The sequence below is a fragment of the Cryptomeria japonica genome, chromosome 9 (assembly GCF_030272615.1).
Source record: "Cryptomeria japonica chromosome 9, Sugi_1.0, whole genome shotgun sequence".
Taxonomy (NCBI): Eukaryota; Viridiplantae; Streptophyta; class Pinopsida; order Cupressales; family Cupressaceae; genus Cryptomeria; species Cryptomeria japonica.
Window position 1 is genome coordinate 144,332,974 of NC_081413.1, and position 25,458 is coordinate 144,358,431.

Consider the following 25,458-nt stretch of genomic DNA (forward strand, 5'->3'; position numbering starts at 1 on the left):
TTAAAGAAGAATACGAAGGCCTATAGTTATGGATGCCTAAATAACTGAGGCTTTGTCTATCAAAATAAAGTGCCCCATGGACAAGAAAATATTCAATGTGAACTATGCTAGGCATCATTACTTGGCCATGAAAAAAGGCATGAAAGTACAAGCAATTGCAATGCCGTTGTGTCAAATGATGTACATTTGCAGATTATGTTTTCCGTTAGCTGCTGTTTGTGGATATGACCGCACAAATAATTCTGCCAATAACCCTTCATTGCAATACCAATCTCATATTTCATATGACTCATGAAGGCGTTAATGCATGATTGCCACCACATCATGTTTTGTAGACATGATTTTAAGCTACTTTAAAAAAGTTGAAAACATGGATAAACATCACTGGCCCAAAATGGTTATTGAGAAGGATTTCGACTGTAGGAAGAAAACTTGGATGAAGAAAAACAAGAAGTGGATGAACAAAATGGACATTAATTTGCAAGAATGTCCTAACACTAATGAAGAAACAAAGAAGTCTGTGTTAGAAAAATTCAGGACTTCCATGTGGACAAAACAGTTTGGTCGAAAAAAATTGCACTATATCAAAGAGTTCAACTCCACGTGGTAACATGATGAAAAAGCATATTTGAGGGCTGCAATTTAGGTAAAGGCTAAAATTTTAGTTGGACAGTTGAGGACCGATTCGCATCATCTTAGGTGCGAGACGAGCAGATGGATGGTCCCTAAGGAAGATTGGGAAGAACGAACTGGCAATTTCTACAGCAAAGGGTGGTTGAAACTGACCAGCACTTCATCATTAGAGATCACTCATACTCAGTTTGAAAACAATTTGCAGGTGGACAGTCTGAATGAAATATTTGAGGAGGCAAGGCTTCACAAAACAGAAGGTTTCTTGACCAAGATTCATAACAGAAAGCCAACATCAAAAGAAACTTGAAAATATGTTTTTATTGTGTCTCTTGGTCCCTTAGACCACTTGGTCTCATGGACATCATTAAATTCATTCATTCATTCATTCATCCAAGACATACTTTCTCCACTGCCCACTCTAATCACCGCCAATTTTTGGTTTGCCAAGTGTTACATATGCTTGTAACAATTTTGATTATTTTTGCCACCGTTTCACAGCCATTAACTTTTATTAACATCTATTAAAAGATATTGAATTCTAAACCCACATGGCTGCATACATGTCTTTGCATTATTCTTTGTAAAAAAGCTCTATTTTTTGCCAGGGCTATGTTGTTTTTTCTTTTATGCAGGTTGTTATTTTGGAGACTGCTATATGCTGCTATCATACTACAAAATATTCTCTTCTGTTGTATCTTTCAGTGGAGTAATATTATTTAATATTCTGTCGTGTATTGTTGTTTGCTGGGAGGCTGTCCAGTTTTAATTTGTTCTCCTCGTTGTAGTAGTTCAACAATTAAGGGGTAATCTCTTTGATAACTGTGATGTTCCTAGTAGAAGCTGTAGCTCCAATCTTTTTGTACATATCGGCTATCAATATGGAAGGAGGTCATTTTTATAAAAAACCTATAAGTAGCAGCCATTGAGGAGTCAAAAGTGTGAGAATTTTCCTATAGCAACCCAAGATCTAGAGTCCAATTGATAGCACAAACAAGAGAGAAATAATATGTGACAAGAACAAACTGTATTCTCATCAAGATGCAAAATACCCAGCTAACTGAGTTGATTGGCAATTGGATTGGATTACATACAATGTAAATGAGCGTGCTTATAAAGGCGAGGCTATGAGAGCACACAATCATGACATGTGGCTCAATGAGATACAAGGGTAGGTAGGGTTAGGTAGGAAAAATAATAAAATATTCCATAAGAGGTGGATCACCCACCGAAAGTGGAACGTAAGAACATGATAAAACAACAAAAGGTGGAATTTCTCCTACAAGCAACTTCCCTAAGTGTCTCATATCCAAACTACTATGAGATGCATTATTCTAAGTCAGCTTAAGTAAAGTCTAATTATGAGACATAATTTACACCAACAAAAAGACTTAGCCTTCTCTCTTTGAATGAGCTTATGGGTTCTCTTCAAACCCGCAAGCAAAGAATAATTAGGTTTGCAAAATAATAAGTTGCACAAGCCTTTGAAACTAAGATAAGTAACTCAAAGAAAAATAGAAAAGGATCAGAAAAGTCAAAAGTCATCTTACAAGGGTGCCCAGAGGTTTAGAGAAAGAGGGAATAGTAATTTCAATAGAGGAGCCAAAGCAGACAACGTAGAGATTATAATGGAAGAAGAAATTATAATGATAATCAAAGGAGTAATCAAAACTGAAACAAATCACATGCCACTATTACAAAAAAAATGGCCATCATGAACCAGACTGTTAAAAAAGGATTAAGCAATGTGCAAACTTTTATGAAGAAATGGTATTACAAGAAGACAATTTATTTTTTGCATGCAATGCTACAAAGGAAGATTCAAAAAATGTATGGCTTCTTGGCAATGGTTGCAGTAGTCACATGATAGTGAACAAAAATATTCTTGTAAATATGGATGATTTGTTTAAAAGGCAAGTGTAGCTCAGTGATGACAAGGAAGTTGAAGTCGCAAGAAAGGGAACAATTGCAATCAATACAAAACAAGGTCAAAAAAGGTATATTTGTGATATTTTGTATGTACCTAGGTTTACAAATAATTTATTGAGTATAGGACAACTTGTTGAAAAGGGATATTCTCCAATTTCTGAAAATTGTGTCATTTATGACAAAAACAAAAACAATTAGATAGGAGCAAAGATTGGCATACTACAAAATAGAATATTCTTTTTAAAACTTGCAACTCAAGTTCTTAGAACTAAGTTTAAGGACTAGTCTTGGTTGTGGTATACTAGATAGTAACATTTTAATTTTAGAGGACTAAAATTACTCTCTCAAAAGCAAATTGTGAGAGGACTACCACTTATCTCACAAGATGATCAGGTTTGTGAAGGTTGATTAATGGCAAACAACATCAATTCCTTCCTAATAGGAAGAACCTGGAGAGCAAAAGTACCAGTTAGATTGATACATACTAATATTTGTTATCCAATCAAGACCTTCTCTCTAAATAAAAACAATTACTTTCTCATTTATGTGGATGATTTTAGTAGAAATACTTGGGTCTATTTTCTTAAGAAAAAATCAAATGACTTTACCAAATTTCAAAAATTTAAGGCTGGCATGGAGAAACAAATTGGTTATCCAATTAAAATCCTACACTCATATAGAGGGGGAGAATTCACCTCTAATGAATTTCAGGATTTTTGCAAAAAAGAATGGAATTCAATGGCAATTGACTACAAGTTATACTCCTTAGCAAAATGGAGTTGTCAAACACAAAAACCACACCATTGCTGAAATTGCTAGAAGCATGCTAAAGCCAAGGATCTACCAAATACTTTTTGGGCTGAAACTATCGCTACATCTATTTGTTGATTATATGCCCAACAAAAAATGTGAAATAATATGACACTTAGAAGGCATGGTGTGGTAGAAAACCTATTGTAGCACATCTTAAGGTTTTTGGGTGCATTACTTATGCTCACATAGCTAAATGGGAAAGGCAAAAATTTAATGGTAAGAGCGAGAAGTGCATTTTCATTGACTGCAATGAAGAGACAAAGGGTTAGCAGTGTATATTCTAGCGAGTGAGAAGTTAATTGGTAGAAATGTTATCTTTGCCAAAAATGAAGCTTCACAATGGAATGGCCATTTAAATCTAGAAAGAGAAACAACTATAGATTTGGAGCTAGATGTTCCATCTTCTTCTCTTGGTCCAAGCAATAGCAAAAATCCTATTGCATCACCTTCACCGAGCTCACCACCTTCTCCATCTAGTCCTTCAATCTCGAGTCCTTTGAGGAAGGTAAAAATTCTTAAGCAAATTTATGAGAGCACTAGTAGTCTTGATTCAACTATAAATTTTCCTTTGTTATCTCATATTCAAATTGAACCAATACAACTTGAAGATGCAGTAAAGCAAGAACTGTGGATTAAAGCCATAAATGAAGAAATTGTTTACATTGAAAAGAATGAAACATGGAAGGCAGTTGATCTTCCACCAGAAAAAGATATTATTGGGCTAGAATGGACCTACAAAACCAAATATAAAGCAGATGGATCCATTGAAAGGCAACAGTTACCAGGTATCAATAACACTGAAACATACTCTATTGTTGCTAGATTAGACACCATACGAACAATTTTGGCATTAACAACACAATATAAGTGGAAGGTTTATCAATTTAATGTTAAAACTACTTTTTTGAATGGTTACCTAAATGAAGTGTTTGTAGAACAACCACTATGATATGAGATTGTAGGATAAAACCAAAAAACCTATAGGTTGAAAAAGGCACTTTATGGACTCAATTAGGCACCTAGAGCATGGTATAGTAGGATAGATGGCAATTTTCAAAAAAATGGTTTCAAATGAGTGAAAATGAGCCCACTCTATATCTAAAATTCCAAAGTATGGGTGATTTAATCATAATTTGTCTATATGTTGATAATTTGATTTACACAAAAAATTGTAATGAGTAAATGGATGAGTTCAAAAATGCCATGAAGAATAAATTTGAAATGACAAATTTGTGTTTGATGTAATATTTTCTTGGGATAACGATGGCATTGTTATTTCACAAGAGAAATGTGCTAACGGTATGCATGATAAATTCAAAATGAAAAATTTCAAAACCACAAACACACCTTTGAACATGAATAAGAGATTTAATATTAAGTATGATGATTCAGAAAAGGTTAATGTAACATTCATACAAAATTTTAGTTTGTAGTCTTATGTATCTTACAGATACTAGACCAAATATCATGTACGTTGTTAGTTTCTTTTCAAGGTTTACTCATAATCCAAGTAAAGTTCATTTTGGTGGAATGAAAAGGGTTCTAAGGTATGTTCATAGTACAAATAGTTTTAAGATTTTGTATACATCTACAAATGATTTTGGTTTAGTTTAATATACAAATAGTGATTAGGTTGGATCAATTGATGAAAAAAAAAGTAATTCAAGTTTTATGTTTAGTTTGGGTTCAAGTGCCATCTCTGGGTCTTCGAAAAACAAATCATGAATATCTTTGTCGTCAACAAAAGCTGAATATATTGCGACAATTTCAGCATCCTGTCAAGCAATACAGTTGAGGAAAATCATGGCAGATTTAACGCAAAAACAAAATAAACAAACAATTTTATATTCTGATAATAACTCGACTATTACTATGACTAGAAATCATGTCTTCCACAGTCTAACCAAACACATGATATCCGCCATCATTTTGTTAGAAATCTTGTCATTGAAGGACAAGTTGAATTGACGTTTTGCAAAACCAATGTAAAACAGTGCGAGACACGCAATGGATTTCAAAGAATTGATTGATTTACAGAATGAGCAAGACGCTCATAAATAATACAAGAGTATTTACAAGAATAGCAAGTTTCTAATAAGAAATTGCTGAGAAGATCGTAGAAGATCTTACTAAAATAGAATATACACTATTGAGCATTAATACTAAAATTAACATTATTTTAATATTCTAATACCCTCCCTTAATGCTCGATCTATTAATTACACCTATAGAACCCCTGAATTTTACAAATTTATCAGGACCAAGGGGCTTGGTGAAGATGTCTGCTGGCTGCTCCGAGGTAGGAACATACGGCAACTGGATAGATCCGTCTTCAACTAGTTGTCGAATATAGTGACAATGAGTTTCCACATGCTTGGTTCTTTCATGGAAGACTGGATTCTTGGCGAGTTTGAGCACTCCCTGATTATCACAGAACAAGGGAGTTGGACCTGCCTGGGAGACATGCATATCCTCAAGCATGCGTCGAAACCAAACCGCCTCACAAGATGCCTTAACTGCTCCCCGATACTCTGCTTTTGTAGAGGAGAGAGCCACTGCCTGCTGCTTCTTACTAGTCCATGTGACAGCACCAGATCCCAAACTAAACACATACCCTGCTATAGATTTACGGTCATCAACCGAACCTGCCCAGTCAGAATCTGTGTAACCACTGAGTGTAGGATCAGAACTCCGAGTGTACAGAAGTCCATAATCAAGAGTGCCACTCACATAACGCAGCACACGCTTCGCTGCTATCCAATGATCAGCCTTGGGAGCTGTCATGAAGCGTGAAATGTAGCTCACTGCAAACCTGATGTCAGGTCTAGTGGCAGTAAGATAGATGAGGCTGCCCACTAGTTGCCTGAACAGAGATTCATCCACAACTAGTGAAGATGACTGAGCTGAAAGTTTGAGCCCGGGTTCCATAGGAGTAGAGGCAGGTTTGCAATCCTGCATTCTGAACCTGTCCACAAAACTTCTGGCATACTTGGACTGAGAGAGAAAGATACTGTTCTCAGTCTCCCAGACTTCAACTCCTAAGCAGTAATGTAGAAGTCCCAAATATGTCATATCAAAGGTGCGGCACAAATCCTGTTTGATCCCAGTGATCAAATGTGCTGAACTGCCAGTAATGATTAAGTCATCCACATAGACAACCACAAACAGAACATCATTACTAGTATGCTTGATATACAGGTTTGCATCAGATTGACTCCGCTGAAAACCATGATCTGTCAGGTACTTATCAATTTTCATGTACCAAGCCCGAGGAGCTTGTTTCAGTCCATAGAGTGCTTTGACTAGTCTACAAACCTTCTGTTCTTGACCAGCAACCTTGAATCCTGGGGGTTGCGTCATGTAGACTTCTTCCTGTAAGTCACCATTCAAAAAGGCACTCTTGACATCCATCTGATGGACTTTCCAACTGAACTGGGCTGCCAAGGCAAGAACGAGCCGTATGGTACTCATTTTGGCTGTAGGAGCAAAAGTCTCCTCATAGTCAATGCCTTCTTTCTGTGAGAACCCACGAGCAACAAGACGAGCCTTATACTTGTCTAGGGTTCCATCATCTTTGTATTTTACTTTGTACACCCATTTGCAGCTAATGGGCTTCTTCCCTGAAGGAAGATCAGAAAGGGCCCAAGTGTGATTCTTCTGAAGACTCTGGAACTCAGCTTCCATAGCCTGTTCCCACTCAGGTATACCTTTAGCCTCTGAATATGTCTGAGGCTCAAAAACACTGTGTATGTTAGCCATGAGAGCAAAATTGACTGTATGTTGTTGTTTGCTCTTATTACGGGAGGTTCTACCCTCAATGAGCTCAGAATCCCTGAGATCACCAATGGTCTTGGCCCACCATTTAGGCCGGAGAGTAGAAGTGCTAGCATCTGGAGGAGCTGGAAGAGGCTCAGGATCAGGAACAGGAGCAGCAGGAAGAGGATTATTCTCCAGAGGGAACTCAGGTAGTGCATCATCAAAAATGGATTCTGCATCATCCCGCCCATCAGGTGAGCCTAATGGAAGAAGAAAACTGTGAGGTTGATCCTCAAAACACTGCTCAGAAGAAGGGGACTGAAAGAATCCTCTGTCTTCATCAAATACAACATCACGACTAAAGATAAGACGTTTAGTATCTATATCTATCAATCTGTAGGCCTTATGGTGATCACTGTATCCTGTCATCATGAGTTTCTGACTTTTGGAATCCAACTTGGAGCGCTTAGCATCTAGAATCCAAACATAGGCAACAGAGCCAAAAACCTTCAGGTGGCTGATCTTAGGCTTCCGACCAGACCAAACCTCTACTGGAGTCTTCCCCTTAACAGCCTGAGTAGGTGAACGGTTAAGAAGGTAGATAGCAGTAAACACTGCTTCAGCCCAATACTTATTCGGAACACTTCTGTGTTGTAACATTGAACGAGCCATCTCAACAACCGTACCATTGCGACGCTCAACAACACTGTTTTGCTGAGGAGTGTAGGGTGTAGTCAACTGGCGTTTGATGCCATGGGTATCACAAAAGTTGGAGAATGCAGAAGAACAAAATTCCCCCCCGTTATCTGTCCTAAGAGTAATGATGCTACATCCAGACTCTTTTTCAACTAAGGACTTAAACTTCTGAAAGATACTAAATACATCTGATTTATGTTTAAGAAAGTACACCCACATCTTTCTACTAAAATCATCTACAATAAGCAAAAAGTATTTGCAACCAGTAACAGAAGATGTATTCATAGGACCACAAATATCAGCATGAAGTAATTGAAGTACCTTAGATGCGCGCCAAGACTTTCCATGTGGGAATGAAGTCCGATGCTGTTTGTCAGCTTGACAGGCGCCACATACTCCAAGATGCTAAGTCTGAATATCAGGTAACCTTGAAACAAGTCCCTCCCGAGATAGCTGAGAGAGATACTGAATGTTGAGATGTCCATATCTCTGATGCCACAAAGTGCTGAGAGGAGAAATACGAGCTACCAGAGCCACTTCAGGAGAATCACCAGTGTCAAGGAGCCTATATAGGCCATGATCCTCTAGACCAACAGCAACAGTAAGACGAGTCTCCCGATCAATGATGGAACACTTGTGAGCACTGAACACCACATCTAGCTGAGGAGAATTCCTCATAATCTGGCTGACAGAGAGCAGATTAAGTTCCATTCCAGGAACATAGTACACATTCAGAAAAAGGAGAGTCCTGCCACCAGACTGTATCTGAACAGTGCCTCTGCCAACAACTGTATACTCCTCACCTCCGCCAAATACAACGGAATCACTGAAAGGTGAGAAGTCTGTAAACCAGTCACACCGATGAGAAAAGTGACATGATGTACCAGAGTCGATGTACCAAGTAGAAGACCTGGCATGATCTGAAGACCTTTTAGCCATAAAAGCATAAAAGGCAGACTCTTTCTGCTCGGAATGTTCAGCAACATGCGCCTTCTGGTGTGACCCTCCCTACTTCTTTTGTTCAGAAGCAAGCCTCTGACGGCAATCTTTCTTCACATGGCCGTACTTGTGACAGTAATTGCACTGCACATTCTTCTTCTTAGCTCCATCCTGTGTCTGAGAAGAGCCTTTCTGCTGAGAAGACTAAGAGGACTGAAATTTGCCTTTATCCTTGTGAAAGGATTGGGCTGTGAAGGCATTTTCCGAGGAGGCTGATGTAGTACTACTACCAAACTGTTGTTTCCAGTGATCCTGCTGTAGAAGTTTGGTGCACAATTCTAAAAACTTCAGATCAACATTAGTGGAAGTAATATTGAGGGTCTCAATGAAGTGTTCATACGATTTCGGAAGACTTTTCAGAGTGATTACTACCATGTCTTCTTCCTCCATAGTCCGACCAATAGCTTCGAGCTGATCTCGAATGTCCTTAATCCTCGTGAGGTGTTCCTGTAAGGACATACGTTCGTCCATCATAATGGAGAATAGCTGATTCTTTAAAAAGAATGCTCGGCTCTTGTCGGATGTCTCATGCAATTCCTTCAGATGCTTCCAGATGTCGGAAGCTATCTTGCTGGAAGGAATCTGTGGTAACTGATCATCGGTCACTGAGAGTTTGAGAAGCATAACTGCCTCCCGATTGCGTTCATCAAACTTATCTTGATCCGCTCCAGGTGTACCAGGACTGAGCTCTTTTCCCAAAACAAGCTGGTCAAGACGCCTATATTCAAAAATGGTCAACATACGTTGTTTCCAGATGTTGTAATTGTGGCCATTAAAGCGTTTACTGCCTTCTAACATCAGGTTGGTGAGAGAAGCCATTTGCACGTTTCCCAAAAAAAAATCCTGGCTGACCCAGAAAAATCCAAAGACAACCCACAAATTCGTGCGAAAAACCCAGAAGGAATCTGCTGTCAAAATCTGGATCCGCGGGCTCGAAAATCGAGGCACCCAAAAAAAACAGACAACTACCCAGATTGATGTTCGAAAAACCCACCAAGAATCTGCAAGAAAAATTGATTTTCGATAAAAACTGGAAGGTTAACACCTTAATCGAAAATTGCAGAAGGTCGTGGGCGCCATGGATTTTCTCAGGAAAAAAATGGCGTCGCCGAAGATGCAGGTCGCAACGCGTTTGCAGGTCGCGTCGCGTCGCCAAAGGTGCAGGTCGCGACACCGGAGGTGGCGACGCCGAAGTCTGCAGGTCGCGACACCGGAGGTGGCGACGCCAAAGTCTGCAGGTGGCGACGCCGAAGTTTGCAGGTCACACGACGCCAGAGGTTGCGAACAAGTGGAGCACCACTCACGACAACTCTGCAGGTTGCGCGCCAACACAAACACTGCCAAACACAGGTCGCGACGGCTCTGCAGGTCGCACACCAATCCGAACACCGCCAAAAACAGGTCACAAAAAAACAAAACGCGACTGTACAAGGATTTTTAAACACCAAAAAAAATCACAAGAGATAGGCATCTGAAAAAACCTAAACGGATTTTTAAACACCAGAAAAAATTTCGAAAATTTCCGCTAATTGGAAATTAGAATTAAAAAATTTTCGAAAAAATTTCTCCTATAGCTCTGATACCATAAAACAATGCGAGACACGCAATGGATTTCAAAGAATTGATATTAACAGAATGAGCAAGACGCTCATAAATAATACAAGGATATTTACAAGAATAGCAAGTTTCTAATAAGAAACTGCTGAGAAGATCGAAGACGATCTAACTATAATAGAATATACACTATTGAGCATTAATACTAAAAATAACAGTATTTTAATATTCTAATATTGAGTTCTAAACTCTATGTGGCTGCATACAGGCCTTTGTATTATTCTCTATAAAAAGCAGATCTGCTTTCTGGCAGCGCCATGTTGTTTTTTTCTTTTATGCAAGTTGTTTTTATTATGAAGACTTATGTCTGCAGTATCATTCTAGATTGCTAACTACTGCATCTTTCATGCCCTTGCCAAACTAGATTTAGCAGCCCTTAAACAAATCCTAGCCTTTATAAGATCAGATTGTGACCTTTATATCAGTTAAATCTAGGCGATGAAATAAAAAGGATAACAGCAATTTGTAAGAGGCCGACCTCAAAAGGATATCATTATTAGAAAAAGGTTCATTGTAAAAGGGTTGACCTAGGTAAGAAAGAATATCATTATTAAAAGAGTTATTTGTAAAGGGCTGACTTAGGTAAGAAGGAATATCACTGTTAAAAGTGTTCTTTGTAAAGGGCCGACCTAGGGAAGAAGGAATATAATTATCAGCAATTAATTCAAAACAAAAGCAGCGGTTTATGAGGGGATGTATCCCTTGCCACGTGAAGAGGTGTCACTCCCTCTCAAATTAAGATATAAAAGGGGGAGGTCAATTTATTGGAGGAGCATCCATGAATGAATGAATAAATTCAGCAGAAATAAGAAAAAATATCAATCATCATGTGAAATCAGAAAACAGAAAAAGAAATATATGTTCACAATTAAAAGAGAGAAAGGCAGAAAAATATATAAATATATATATGTTATTGTCACTCAGAATTACTGCAGAATTTATTAATTTAGATATTGAAATATTATCCAAATAAGTCATATATATCAGACCAGCATATTTATAAATTAGCTTCAGCCCCAACCTATATTTATTTGTTTCTCCTAGCAAGTGATTTCAAAGAATAAAGAGGTACTTATTATCCCTTATTATAGCAGATTTTTCCTTTAGCAATATATTTTAAATTTATATTAATGTCTTGCAAATAGGAAGGATAACCAGCCTTTCGAGTTCACAAGACCCAAGCACACCATCCCGAGATGGATGTTACGCTCATGAGTCGGGGAGCGTCCATCAAGCATGCCACTCTGAGATGGTTGGAGTCATACTCATGAGCCAAGGTATGTTGAATGCCTTTGTGCTTGAACAACGAGGACAACCTCCAAGGTGGACTAAAGGATAGAGGGGATCTTACTCCTGCCATACTTGAGGGCCAAGGGCATTGAGTGCCCTTGGGCTTGAGAGTCTCATCAAGTATGCCACCCCGAGAAGGAAGAACCGCCATGCTCGTGGACCAAGAGACATTGAGTGCCCCTAGGCTTAAGTCTTATCAAGTACATCACCCCGGGATGGATGGATGGGAGATCTGCCCATGCTCTCGCAATACACTAACAATTGTCCTTGAAATTGTCGTTTGCAAGATATTTCTACTGAATTCCGAATGTGATCGACTATCGGAATATACTTGCTCAAAATGATATTAATGTGGAATTAGATATTAATGATAGATTTATGGAATTAAATGCTATTATTGATAATTAATATTTATTGTATTAATATAAGTTTCTAGTCATTAATGATTGATTGACTATTTCATGCTTCCGATATATATATATATTAATTTGATTACATATACTAATATGTTAACGTTAACTAATGATAAATAAAACCAAAGTTAACTTATCGCGTTTGACCAACGGTTACACCGTTCATGGTATCGGGTGGTAAAGCGATTCTCAAACAAGTTGCACTCCTTCCGATCGGGTAAGTAAACGGTGACTAGTTTATATACTGCGGTGAGAGGTACGTAGGGAAGATATGTGTCTTCCCACATGGGAAGACATATCTCTTCACTACGTAACCCCATATCCACTTATATAGCATGCTTACATTGAGGAGGATGCACACACCGAAATTGATAAGTGTGGTGCATCTTTAAAACACGCTATAGCAGATAAAATACAACTTTCAGATCATATCTCCATCTCTTCTATTTTGATCACAGAATTTTTAAAGAACTTAACATGGTATCAGAGCGAAGTTAAGGAAGATCATATTAAAATTCTGTGACGATCTCATAAACTTTCACCAGGCTCTTACTAAGATCACATTCCCATAATCCTAATGGCAACCGAAGTTAGGTTTAAAGATAGATTAGATGGAGCATCAAATTTTGTATCTTAGAAATTCAGGATCATGCTTGTTTTGAAAGAAAATAAAATTGACTCCCATGTCAAAAGTGAAATTCCTGAACCCTCTGATGATACAGAGAAAATTCAGTGGAGCAAGGGCAGTGAGAAGGCCCTTAAGATAATTGTGGATTCAGTAAGAGACCACATTGTACCAGTTATTTCTAAATATGAGACGGTCTTTCAGATGTTCAAAGCACTAGCTGACATTTATGAAATCAACAACACTAGCAGGGCTCTCACCCTAAAGAATCAACTACACCATATGAAGATGAATAAAGGAGAAACAATTACATCCTATTTCTTGAGGATCACTGAGCTTAGGGATCAACTATCCACTATTGGATATCTAGTAGACAACAAAGAACTTGCTATGATGGCCCTAAATGGACTTCCTACCTCATGGGAATTGTTCATTCAAGGAATCAGTGCTCGTTCTAAATTTCCTAAGTTTGATAGATTGAAAACCGATTGCATTCAAGAGGAATCTCGGCTTGCCACAAGAGGAATAAAACAAAACAATGGTAATGAAGACATTCAAGTTCTAAACTCTAATTCCCACAAGAAAGGAAAGAAGAACCTTAAGAGAAAGAGCGACAACAGCTCAAATGGAAAGAGGTCTTCAAAGAAAAGAGAGACATTTCTAAAGTACAATGTTTCAGATGTGACCAATATGGGCACCATGCAATGAAGTGTCCAGACAGGATCAAACAACAAGCTTCAATGGCAGAAATTAAGAAAGGGAGTAATTCCGAGAAGCTAGTCTTCTACTCAGCCTTCTCTAGTCAAGTCACCTCCAGTTTCAACACATGGGTGATTGACAGCGGAGCATCTCGACACATCATTGGATTTCGTGAGCACCTAGATACACTTGTGGAAAGTTCAAATGAAGAAGTGACAATTGGTGATGACTCAAATTATCCAGTTATGGGAATAGGAACCTGCAATATCAACCTAAAGTCAGGCATATCCCTACAGCTGACTGGAGTTCTATTTGTACCTTGTATAAAGAGAAACCTTGTCTTAGTTTCTGCACTTGAAGATAAGGGTTACAGATTAACCTTTACGGAAGGAAAGGTACTTGCTTGGCCAAAGAACTCCACCATCAAGAAAGCTCACACCATTGGAGCAAAACAAGGGAGCCTCTACAGGCTTTGCACCACTCCACCTCCAGCCTTGATTCATGAGACTCCAGATTCGAATGAACTTTGGCACAGAAGATTAGGGCACCTTCATTTCCATGCCCTACCTAAGATAGAGAAGATGGCGATCGGCTTACCCAAGCTAAGTCAAAAATCTGAAGGAGCCTGCAAAGGGTGTGCCTTGGGAAAGAATACTAAAGGGTCTTTTAATTCTAGCAACAATAAATCCAAAAAAATGTATTAGAATTAGTTCATTCTAATTTATGTGGACCCATGTTTGTACCCTCATTTGGGGGATTTTTATATTATGTAATATTTGTAGATGATTATTCTAGGAAGACCTGGATATATTTTCGGAGGTACAAAGAGTCTGAAGATATCCTTTCTAAATTTAAGGAATTCAAAGCTCTTGCAAAAAATATGACAGGTAAGAAAATCATAACCTTAAGAACAGACAATGGGGGGGAATACACTTCTGATATGTTTAAAGATTATTGTATAAATGTTGGGATTAAGAGGGAGTTAACTGTACCTTATAACCCACAACAAAATGGGGTAGCTAAAAGAAAGAATAGTACTATAGTAGAAGTTGCTAGGGCTATGTTGTTTGACCAAAATATAGAAACCTCATTTTGGGCTGAAGCATCTAGGACAGCTGTGTACATTCAAAATAGATGTCCTCATTCTCTTCTTGACAATAAAACCCCTGAAGAAGCCTTTACTAGCAACAAACCTGACATAAGTCATTTCCGGATCTTTGGGTGTCCAGTCTATATTCACGTCCCCAAAGAAAAGAGGTCAAAGTTAGAACCTTTTGGAAAGAAAGGAGTATTTGTTAGGTACAGTGAAACCTCTAAAGCCTACAGAATATACATACCTGGTCAAAGACAAATTGAACTAAGCAGAGATGTCATCTTTGGGGAAGACATGCATTCAGGAGGTCCAAAAGCTCTAATGAATTAGAACACCAAGATCCTCCTACAAGCTTGGATGAGGATTCCACCCCTGAGATTTAGAGGGAGACCCCTGAAGATGCTGAGCATGAAGTTCAAGGCTTACCTTTTGAAGAAAATTATCCCGAAACTAGGAAGAGACCACTTTGGGCTAAAAAGATGCTTCGAGAAGCTGAAAATTATGCTGCTCCAAAGGGGACCTTCAGAGAAAGTAAGAGACCTAACCTATTTTCCAGTTATACTGCCTTGATGAGTGAGATCATTGATGCAGAACCTTCCTGTGTTGGAGATGCGCTCAAGCATCAAGTTTGGAAAGATGCTATGTCAGAAGAGTATCAATCAATTCTGAAAAATGATGTCTGGGATATTGTGCCTAGGCCTAAAGGCAAATCCATGGTATCTTCTAAATGGCTCTTCAAAATCAAACATGCAGCAGATGGCAGCATTGAGAAGCACAAACCAAGGTTTGTTGCCAGAGGTTTCTCATAGAAAAAAGGTATTGACTATGAAGAGACATTTGCTCCTATTGCCAGATACACTTCTATCCGAGCAGTTTTGGCTATTGCAGCATCTAAAGGATGGAAAGTCCATCAAATGGATGTCAAGACTGCTTTTCTGAATGGTAAGATTGAAGAAGAATTTTATTTGGAGCAACCTGAAGGTTTTGTGATTAATAAGGCTGAATCACATGTCTGCAGATTAAAGAAAGCTCTTTATGGACTGAAACAGGCCCCCAGAGCATGGTATGAAAGAATTGATCACTATCTCTTGGAATTAGGGTTTTTCAAGAATGAAGCAGATCCAAATCTCTACTACAAGATAATCAATGGTGAATTATTAATTCTTATTCTTTATGTTGATGATCTACTAATCACAGGAGAGGATAATTGTATTTCTCGATGTAAGAAATAATTAGCCTCTGAGTTTGATATGAAAGATTTAGGAATTCTTCACTACTTCCTTGGATTGGAAGTTTGGCAGCAGGCAGATGTTATAATCCTTAATCAAGGAAAATACACCATTGATATACTCAAGAGATTTAGAATGTTGGATTGTAGATCCATGACCACACCTATGGAGACAAATCTGCACAAGCTAAAGGAAACAGCTGCAGAATCAGAGTTTGCAGATCCTACACTCTACAGACAGATTATTGGATCTCTAATGTATTTGGTAAACACAAGACCTGATATATGTTATGCCGTAAATGCACTAAATCAGTTCATGTGTGAACCCAGGGAAATACATCCTGTTGCTCCAAAGCATATTCTGAGATATCTTCGAGGAACTATTGGTTTTGGTTTGAAATATAAACATGTAGAACTTGACCTACATGGATTCACTGATTCTGATTGGGCTGGAAGCATAGTTGTCAGGAAAAGCACATCAGGATGTTGCTTCAGTTTAGGATCAAGAATGACCTCATGGATATGTAGAAAACAGTCTTCAGTTGCTCAGAGTTCTATAGAAGTTAAATACATTGCAGCCTCCATGGGAGCAAGAGAAGCTGTATGGCTCCGGAAATTGCTTGTAGGACTGTTTGCTCAGCCCTTAAATCCTACTGTCATCTACTGTGACAATTAGAGTTGCATCAAGCTTTCAATGAATCCAGTATTTCATGGCAGGTCTAAACACATTGAGATTCCTTATCACTATGTTTGAGATATGGTAGAAAGGAATGTGATCCGACTGAATTATATTAGTACAGGTGATCAGATTGCAGACATTCTTACCAAGCCTCTCTCCAGGATCAAGATTGAACACTTTAGAGATAAACTTGGTATGGTTGAAAATGTTATTTAATTTTGAGATAGAGTCTCATTTATTCTGATATACTAATATATTTAAAGATGTTTAGTGTGTAAACTCTTTTATTTGTCATGTGTGTGACTCCATGACTGCATGGGCCTTCTGTGAACATTATTGAAGGGTGACGACTTTTCAATAATGAACACTTGTTTCAAATTGATATTGTAAGGTGACGATTTTACAATTATCAATTTAACTATCTTGATGGATATCATGTGACTTGATATCTGTGGACATGTCATGATAGTATATATATCTCTGAGACATTATGGTAGATATATGTTGGTTGATATCATTAAATAAACCATAATTATGATAGAGATCTTCATGGTGAATATTATGAACATAATATTCGTGGACATGCCATGAAATCATTATCGGTATGGTAGGCATCATGTGACTTGATGCCAGTGCACATACCTTACTTGATAACTATGAGTTATGGTGAGTATCATGAGACTTGATATTCATTGTTGAACCATGTCTCTGAATATCACTATGGTGTGATATCTCCTCTCTTCACAATCAATGGATGAATTGTGATGTTTTCTCTAACATGAAATGTGTCCTCCCTAGTTAAGAGGGAGTGTTAATTTTGTAACGTCGGTCGTACTATTGCATGCTTTTGATATATATATATATATATATATATATATATATATATTAATTTGATTACATATACTAATATGTTAACGTTAACTAATGATTAATAAAATCAAAGTTAACTTATCGCATTTGACCAACGGTTACACCGTTCATGGTATCGGGTGGTAAAGCGATTCTCAAACAAGTCGCACTCCTTCCGATCGGGTAAGTAAACGGTGACTAGTTTATATACTGTGGTGAGAGGTACGTAGGGAAGAGATGTGTCTTCCCACGTGGGAAGACATATCTCTTCACTACGTTCCCCAACATCCACTTATATAGCATGCTTACATTGAGGAGGATGCACACACCGAAATTGATAAGTGTGGTGCATCTTTAAAACATGCTATAGCAGATAAAATACAACTTTCAGATCATATCTCCATCTCTTCTATTTTGATCACATAATTTTGAAAGAACTTAACATAAACCAGAAATAATTCCAATAAGGGACTTTAGGGTTGGCAATTTCATTACAAGTTGATGTTACTGAGGATAATGCATTTCATATCTTGAGTTGGATTTGTTGTTTCAGGGCTAAATTCGGGTAACTCCCAAAAGGGGACATTACAGCAACATTTTACAAAAAAATTCTGTTCTCTTGTATCTTTCAGTGGAGTTATATTATTTAATATTCTGCTGTGTATTGATGTTTGCTAAGAGGCTGTCCAGTTTTATTTTATTAAAGTAATATATTCATATTTAGCATTTAATGGTCATCTAGTTAGTTTCAGAAACTTTCCTTTCTGACTTTCATTCATGATCATTTCTTTTTTAGAAACATTGTTTGTATTCTTTATTTAAAGAGTTTTCATCTCCTTTGTAAATAATGAATTACAATTTCATGGTACTAGAGCAGAGGTTGTTCAAAGAATGTTTTGGCAATTTTTTTGCAATAAAAATTTGTGGCTTCTACCTAGAAATTTCATAGAATTTTAAAAAGGTTTTTTGTTCGATTTTGTGCTTTTAAAAAAATTGTGTATTCTTTGTGAAATCAAAGATTGTGATGGTCTGAAAAAAATCGCGGATTTCTTTGAATCGCACGGATTTATTGTATCAATTGTGGTTTTTACAAATGAAAATCAAAAGCTTTACTCTGTCAAAATTCGTGTGGGTTTATTTCGAAATTGCTGCTGCATTTCTCAAAAGGGTTTGTGAAGTTGCGTGCCTTTGTTTCCAGCCAATCGCGAGGGTTTTTTGCTAGCGATCTGAACGTATTTTCTGCTTGCAATGGCTCTCCCTTTTCCATGTGACCTAGCGATTTGGACGTGGGTTTTTTTGTATCCTACAATGGGTTTTTGAACTTACAAAATGAACGACCTCCAGTGTTTTTTTGAGAGGTTTTTTGTGGGTTTTCTGAAGTGGTCAACATCTTTTTGGTTTTTGACCATTTTTTCAAAAAAATCATGGGTTTAGCAACTCCACCCAAGGTTCGCGTGTGATGGGTCTTGCAGAACTTTTATTCAAAATTGTGATTCTCTACACGCCTAGGGTTTTGGTGTGGCACAATTTTTTAAGTTTTCTCAACAATTTCTATACATCCAAATTTCATTAAAACGTGGGTTTCAAGTATTACAACTAGGGTTATTGTTTTTTTCTTCAAATTCAAGTTTTTGATGATTTTTAATAAAATCATAGGTCCTACACCTAGGGTTTCAGACTTGGGTTTGCATCATTTTTTTCAAAAAAAATTCTCAATAAAAATCGAAGTGTTTTTCAATTTTTTTCCTAAAAAATCAGTCCCCAAGATTTGTGCCTACAGGGTTTAACTGATTTTTGACCGATAAAAATCAAAGTTTGTTGCTGCTATTATTTTTTACTTTGTTTTTCGAAATATTGGAAAATAGGAAGGATGGCATATGCGTTTATGGCCAAAAGACCAATAGATCATGTCAAATCATCTGATCAATACATTGATTTTGGAGCTTCACGCCATATCACACATAGAAGAGATTGATTCATAGAGTACAAGGCTTGCTCTAGTTCTATGATCTTTGGAGGAGGTGAAGAGTATACAATTGTCAACAAGGGCAACGTTCAGATTATATGTGGTGGGAGTAATGTCTACTATGTTCCGAGCATGGAGCTCAATCTGTTGTCTGTAAGTCAGAGTATGCAACACTTTCTGAAGTTGGATGTCATCTTCAGTGCACACAAGTGCAACATTGTTGATAAAGAGTCCAAGAAGACAATTGTTGTTGGCCTCAAAGATCATGGATTATATAGAGTAGTTGACACCAATAATTCTCCGAAGCATGCAATGGCTACAAAGAGTTCATACACCAGTTCTCTTTGACATCAATGGTATGGGCATCTCAACCTATCCTATCTCTCTCAGTTGGCTTGAGAGAATCTAGTAGACAGTTTACCTAAGATTCAATCACAATCACATGGTATATGTGGAGCTTGCCAGACAGGGAAGCAACATCGCACTCCTTTCTCAAACAAAGACGCTTGGAGAGCATCCAAGATCTTGCAGTTGTTTCATGCGGATGTTTGTGGACCAATGAGTACCACATCAATCACTGGTGTCAAGTATTTACTTTTGTTTGTAGATGATTTCAATAGAAAAATGTGGGTGTTTTTCCTAAAGGAAAAATCAGATGTGCTTAACGAATTCCAAAAGTTAAAAGCATTAGTTGAAAAAGAGTCAAGATGTCAAATCCTAACTCTTAGATCAAATATTGGGGGCAATTCTTATGTTCAAATTAATTCACCAACTTCTATACTAAGAACAGCATTAAGAGTCAGCATACTGCACCCTATACCTCTCAACAGAATGGTGTTGTTGAGCAGAGAAACTGTACAATCACGAAGATGACCCGATCTATGTTGGAGCATAGAAATGTTCCTAAGAAGTTTTGGGTTGAGGCAGTGTATACTACAGTGTAACTTCTGAATTGATGACCCAAAGGAAGCATGGTCTAGGAGGAAATCAAAAATCAGCCACCTAAAGGTTTTTGGTTTGACATGATATGTTTGGATTCTAGATGCCAAGCGGACCAAACTGGATTCCAAAAGCCAGAAGTTGAATTTTATAGGCTACGGTGACAACCAAAAGGCCTATCGACTGATAGATGTGGACACTGATCATCTCACATTCAGTAGAGATGTTGTGTTTGATGAAGGTGGACCTTCCAGCTCTGAGCAGCCTCTAAAAGCTAAGGATTAGGGTGTTAGGCTTCAATTGGCTTCACCTAAAGGGAGGGATTCTAATGACTCTACACTTGTGGAATCTCTTAGGCATGATACAGATTTCCCTCAAGATAACCAAGATTTGCATCTAGATGACTTCATTCCAAGCAGCCCAAGTCATCATGATCATCCTAATTTGGAAGAAAACGGTTCTACTCTTCATCCTAGGTGTTGGGAGAAGCTCATCAATGATGTTCAAGACAATGAACTTGTCAAGGGTAGATTATCTAGAGGCAGGAGCAGAAAGAATACTGTGAACTTTGCTCTTATGGCAAACCTTCAAAATGTTTATGAACCTCATGATTATTCAGAGGCAAGAGGTAAACCTAAATGGGAGAAGGCTATGGAAGTTGAACATCATAGTCTTTTGAAAAAAAAAACAAGCGTTTTGTCAAATCTTCCACCAGGGAAGAAACCCATTGGCTGCAAATGGGTCTACAAAGTGAACAACAAAGTTGATGGAACTCTAGATAAATACAAAGCTTGATTGGTGGCTAAAGGGTTCTCGCAGAGAGAGGGCATTAAATATGAGGATACCTTTGCTCCTACAGCAAAGATGAGCACCATCCGGCTCATTGCAGCATAGTTTGACAGGAAGGTCCATCAAATGGACATCAAGAGTGCCTTCCTCAATGGTGATTTAAAGGAAGAGATCTACATGATGCAACCTCAAGGTTGTAGGCAAAGAGCACAAGGTATGCAGACTAGTGAAGACTCTTTATGGCCTAAAATAGGCTCCCAAAGCATGGTACATCAAGATTGACAGATATTTGGATGCATAGGGCTTTCAAAGAAATCCTTCAAATCCCAACTTATATGTCAAGAGCATTTGTGTTGATATCATTACTATCATCTATGTGGATGATATCATCATTATTGGTAGTGGGGCACATTTGCTTGAACAAATGAAACTAAATTTGTGTCAAGCATTTGATATGACCGATTTGGGTCTTTTGTATTAGTCTCGGTGTAGAGGTTGGGTAGACAAGTGGCAGCATTTTCATCTCTCAATTGAAGTATGCCAAGAGTCTATTGGACAAGTTCAGGATGAAAGAGAGCAAAGTCTGATCTACACCTATGGAGAAAGGGTTGAAACTATCAACCAAATCACATTCACCAGTGGCGAATGAGTCAATGTTCAGGTAATAGTTGGCAGCCTCATTTATCTTACAACCACTAGACCTGATCTAAGTTATGTTGTGAGCTACATATCTCGCTTCATGACTATCCATAAGGCAGAACATTGGGTTGTAGCGAAACATATACTAAGATATGTGAAAGGGACACCTGACTTTAGCATTTTGTACAACAAAAACAAAGATCCTCGACAAATTGGGTTTACAAATTCAAATTGGGCAAGTTTTGTTGATGACAGAAAGTCTATTTCTGGGCATATCTTTAGTCTTGGCATGGGTGCAATCACATGGACCAATAAGAAGCAGTAGGCAGTGGCTCTTTCCTTGACCGGAGCTAAGTATCTAGGACCAATTAAAGCAAAATGTGCGGCAATATGCCTTCGGGGGATGCTTTCTGACATGAAAATGTCTCAAGCAGGGCCTTCATGCTTGTTCCTGTGACAATCAAAGGGTGTTAAAGCTTGCCAAGAATCCAATCTTCCATAAGCAAACAAAGCATGTAGAGCTTCATTGTCACTTCATCCAACAGCTTGTTGAAGATAGATCTATGGTGTTGCAACATGTTCCAACTGAGTATTAGACCAAAGACATCCTAACCAAGTCTTTGGGCCCAAACAAGTTTGTAAAATTTAAAGAGGCAACTTGGTGTAGTTAGTAGAATGACCATTAAAGGAGGGTATTAAAGTAATGTTTTCATATTTAACATGTAATGGTCATATGGTTAGTTTTAGAAACTTTCCCTTCTGTCTTTCGTTCACAATCATTTCCTTTTTTAGAAACATCGTTTGTATTCAATATTTAAGGAGGTTTCATCTACTTTGTAATAACGAATTACATTTCATATTTTGTCCTTTTTGTTGTAGCAGAAGTTCAATGATGAAGAGGTAATCTATTTGATAGTGAATATTCCTAGTAAAAGCTGTAGCTCCAATCTTTTTGCAGGTATTAGCTACCAGTTTTGAAAGGAGGACATGTTTTATTTAAAAACCTGTATGTATTAAAATTTTATAAATGAACGTGACGAGACGTTCAATGATGAAGAGGTAATCTATTTTGATAGTGAATATTCCTAGTAAAAGTTGTAGCTCCAATCTTTTTGCAGGTATTAGCTACCAGTTTTGAAAGGAGGACATGTTTCATTTAAATACCTGTATGTATTAAAATTTTATAAATGAACGTGACGAGACTGCTGCAGCTAATTTAATTATCTCTGGATATGTTTGTCTATTGAACTCTTTTAGATTATGCGATGGGTTTATCCTGGTAAAATTATTAAAACAAATTGTTTTCTGCAATTGATTTTCATTTCCAAAACCAACCACTCATGCGTATACTAACATATGTGGCACCATGAGAATTGAAAAAAGGGAGGGTCATATCAGATCAAATGTATGATAATGCAAACATATGACAATACCTCTTCATTTTCCTGTTGCTTGTGAACTTTGCTACGACGTTGCTTGCGAGGCTTATCAAAATGTTCATCCATTTCCTGTCCAAGTGTAAACAAGTGCTTTGCTGAACCATCCGAATTCTTTCTCTTCTTCTTATTTGAAGACGAAACATTTTCTGGAACCATTTTGTTGTGGCCTTCTCGATACACAAGACAATAACTTCAGAATAATATTCCCCCAATTTTCCAAATTCTATTGAAAATTTTCGAAATCCGGTGAAACTAAAAAAGCCCTAAAAGCAATTAAACAGCAATTTTAAAACGGCCATGCGAATTTTGAATGCTGCAATTCGAACAAAGGGGAGTTTCGTGTGAAGTGATCGTAGAGGGCCAGGTGGGCATGGAAAATGTAGCTGGAAAGAATACTAATTGACGCCTCTGTTTGCATAAAATTTCTGCAGATAATGCTACGCCGCCAAGGGTTAAGCTTCTTTCGCAATTTCTGCACTCTGTTGCCAAGATTTGGACGGTGCAGCTTCAGGTACCTATATACTTCGAAGAGTCTCGTTTATTCAACAGTATCACCTTGCAGTTTGTTTAGGGTTTCATTTCCTCTTGGTCGTGGGTATAGGCAAGAATACTAATGCATCTATTGAATTAAAAAAGTTAATAACAATTTATAATTTATAATTTATGTTTATTTAGTAATTTAAAAAATATATATATTATTTATTTATTTTGTGAGTGAATAAAAAAATCATTTTTTAAATGTTATCATGTTTTATATAGCTTGATAAAAATTTAATTATATTAATGATATAAATTATTTAAATATTAATTCAAAGTTCAAAGTTCAAATTTCAATGTTATCATTGTTTTAATATTTGATTAAATGATATTGAGCATTCTTATAATAGGTCATTTGTGTTTTGTGGTGGTAGAATAAGCTAATATAAAAATTAATTGTATCTTCAATAAAAAAATTATATTAAATTATATTGTTGATTTTAATATTATTATTTTTTATGATACCTTGAATGCGCTTAATTATATGTTTCCAAAAATTGATTAACACTTATTAAAATAATATGTTAGTATATAATATCATATTATCGCTTTGATGTAAAAAAATGACCAACAAAAATTTGCGTTGTCTTGATCAATGATTTGTAATTACTACAATAGTGTACTATTCATACAATCCAATAACCATTAACATTTGCAAGTATAATTTCAATTAGAACGAAATAGAATGTGGTCAAGCACATTGTTAATTCAAAAATCGCATTGTCTTCACTATAATTTGGAGTATTAAGTTCGCAATTGAACATGTTCTAACAACTTTATTGTCCTCGACAAAAATAATGAATATTTGAGTGAGATGGTGGTCAAATCATTTTTCTGCCAAAATGGAAAAATGCATGTTTGGCTTTTTACTTGGGTAGAATAAAGTCAAAATCGCAAAATGCATGTTTAACTTTTTATTAAGTATGGCAAAAAGTATATTTTGTAAAATAGGTTTTTTAAAGATAAAAATGGACATTATTTAAAACGTTGTTTTGTGGAGGTATTTATCAAAAAAATAATATATATTATTGAATATTATATTACATTGTATATATTACATTGTATTATATGCTATAAAAATATATAACAATAGAAACCAAAATTGATTAGGGGGAAGGAGAGAGATTTACAAAATTTTGTCGCAAACAAGATTGATGCTTCATTGATGTAATTGGCATTGTTGGAGGGATTGGTGTCCTGTAGAATCCAAACACTTGTAAGGTGGAAGAAGTGAACTCAAGAAAAAATTGGGCTCAATATGAGGTTTCATGTAGGAATTCCGATGTTGGCTTTCATTTATTCAATATTTATGGACCAACCAGAACATAAGAGAAAAAGGCACTCTAGCAAGAATTAAGGGTTGTAATTAAAAATTATAATAATGGTTGATTCATTGTTGGTGGAGATTTCAATTCTATCCTTGATCTCAAGGAGAAAAGTGGAGGACTAAACAAAATTAACAAGGTAATGATGGACTTCAGAAGCTTTGTGGAAGACATTAAAGCACTAGATTGCATCCCAAAAAATGGTATCTACACCTGGACAAATAGGAGGACAAGATTCACCAACATTTCTGAAAGGCTTGATCGCTTCTTCGTGAACTCTGTCTGGTTACAAGAAGACATTCCTTTTTCCTCTTCAATTCTGCCTGTATCAATATTTGATCACTTCCTGGTTCAAATAGAGTTTGGTCAATCCCCAAAACTATGCAGTGGATACTTTAAATTTGAAAGCATGTGATGGAGAGAGAAAACATTAGTGGAAAATATTAAATATTGGTGGATTGAAAGTAATGTTTTTAAGGGAACAATGAGTTTTTATTTTGTATAGAAACTA

At 37.0% G+C, this 25,458-nt stretch overlaps 1 protein-coding gene across 1 annotated transcript in view; it reads right to left on the bottom strand.

Annotated features, from left to right (window-relative positions):
- The window catches only part of LOC131059365 (bystin), a 117,991-nt gene extending 94,294 nt beyond the window's left edge, over positions 1-23,697 (bottom strand). The window contains exon 1 of the mRNA XM_057992593.2: positions 23,080-23,697. Within this exon, the coding sequence (XP_057848576.2) occupies positions 23,080-23,241 (162 nt within the window). The 5' untranslated portion in view covers positions 23,242-23,697. The remainder of the gene's footprint in view (positions 1-23,079) is intronic.
- Positions 23,698-25,458: the final 1,761 nt, after the last annotated feature.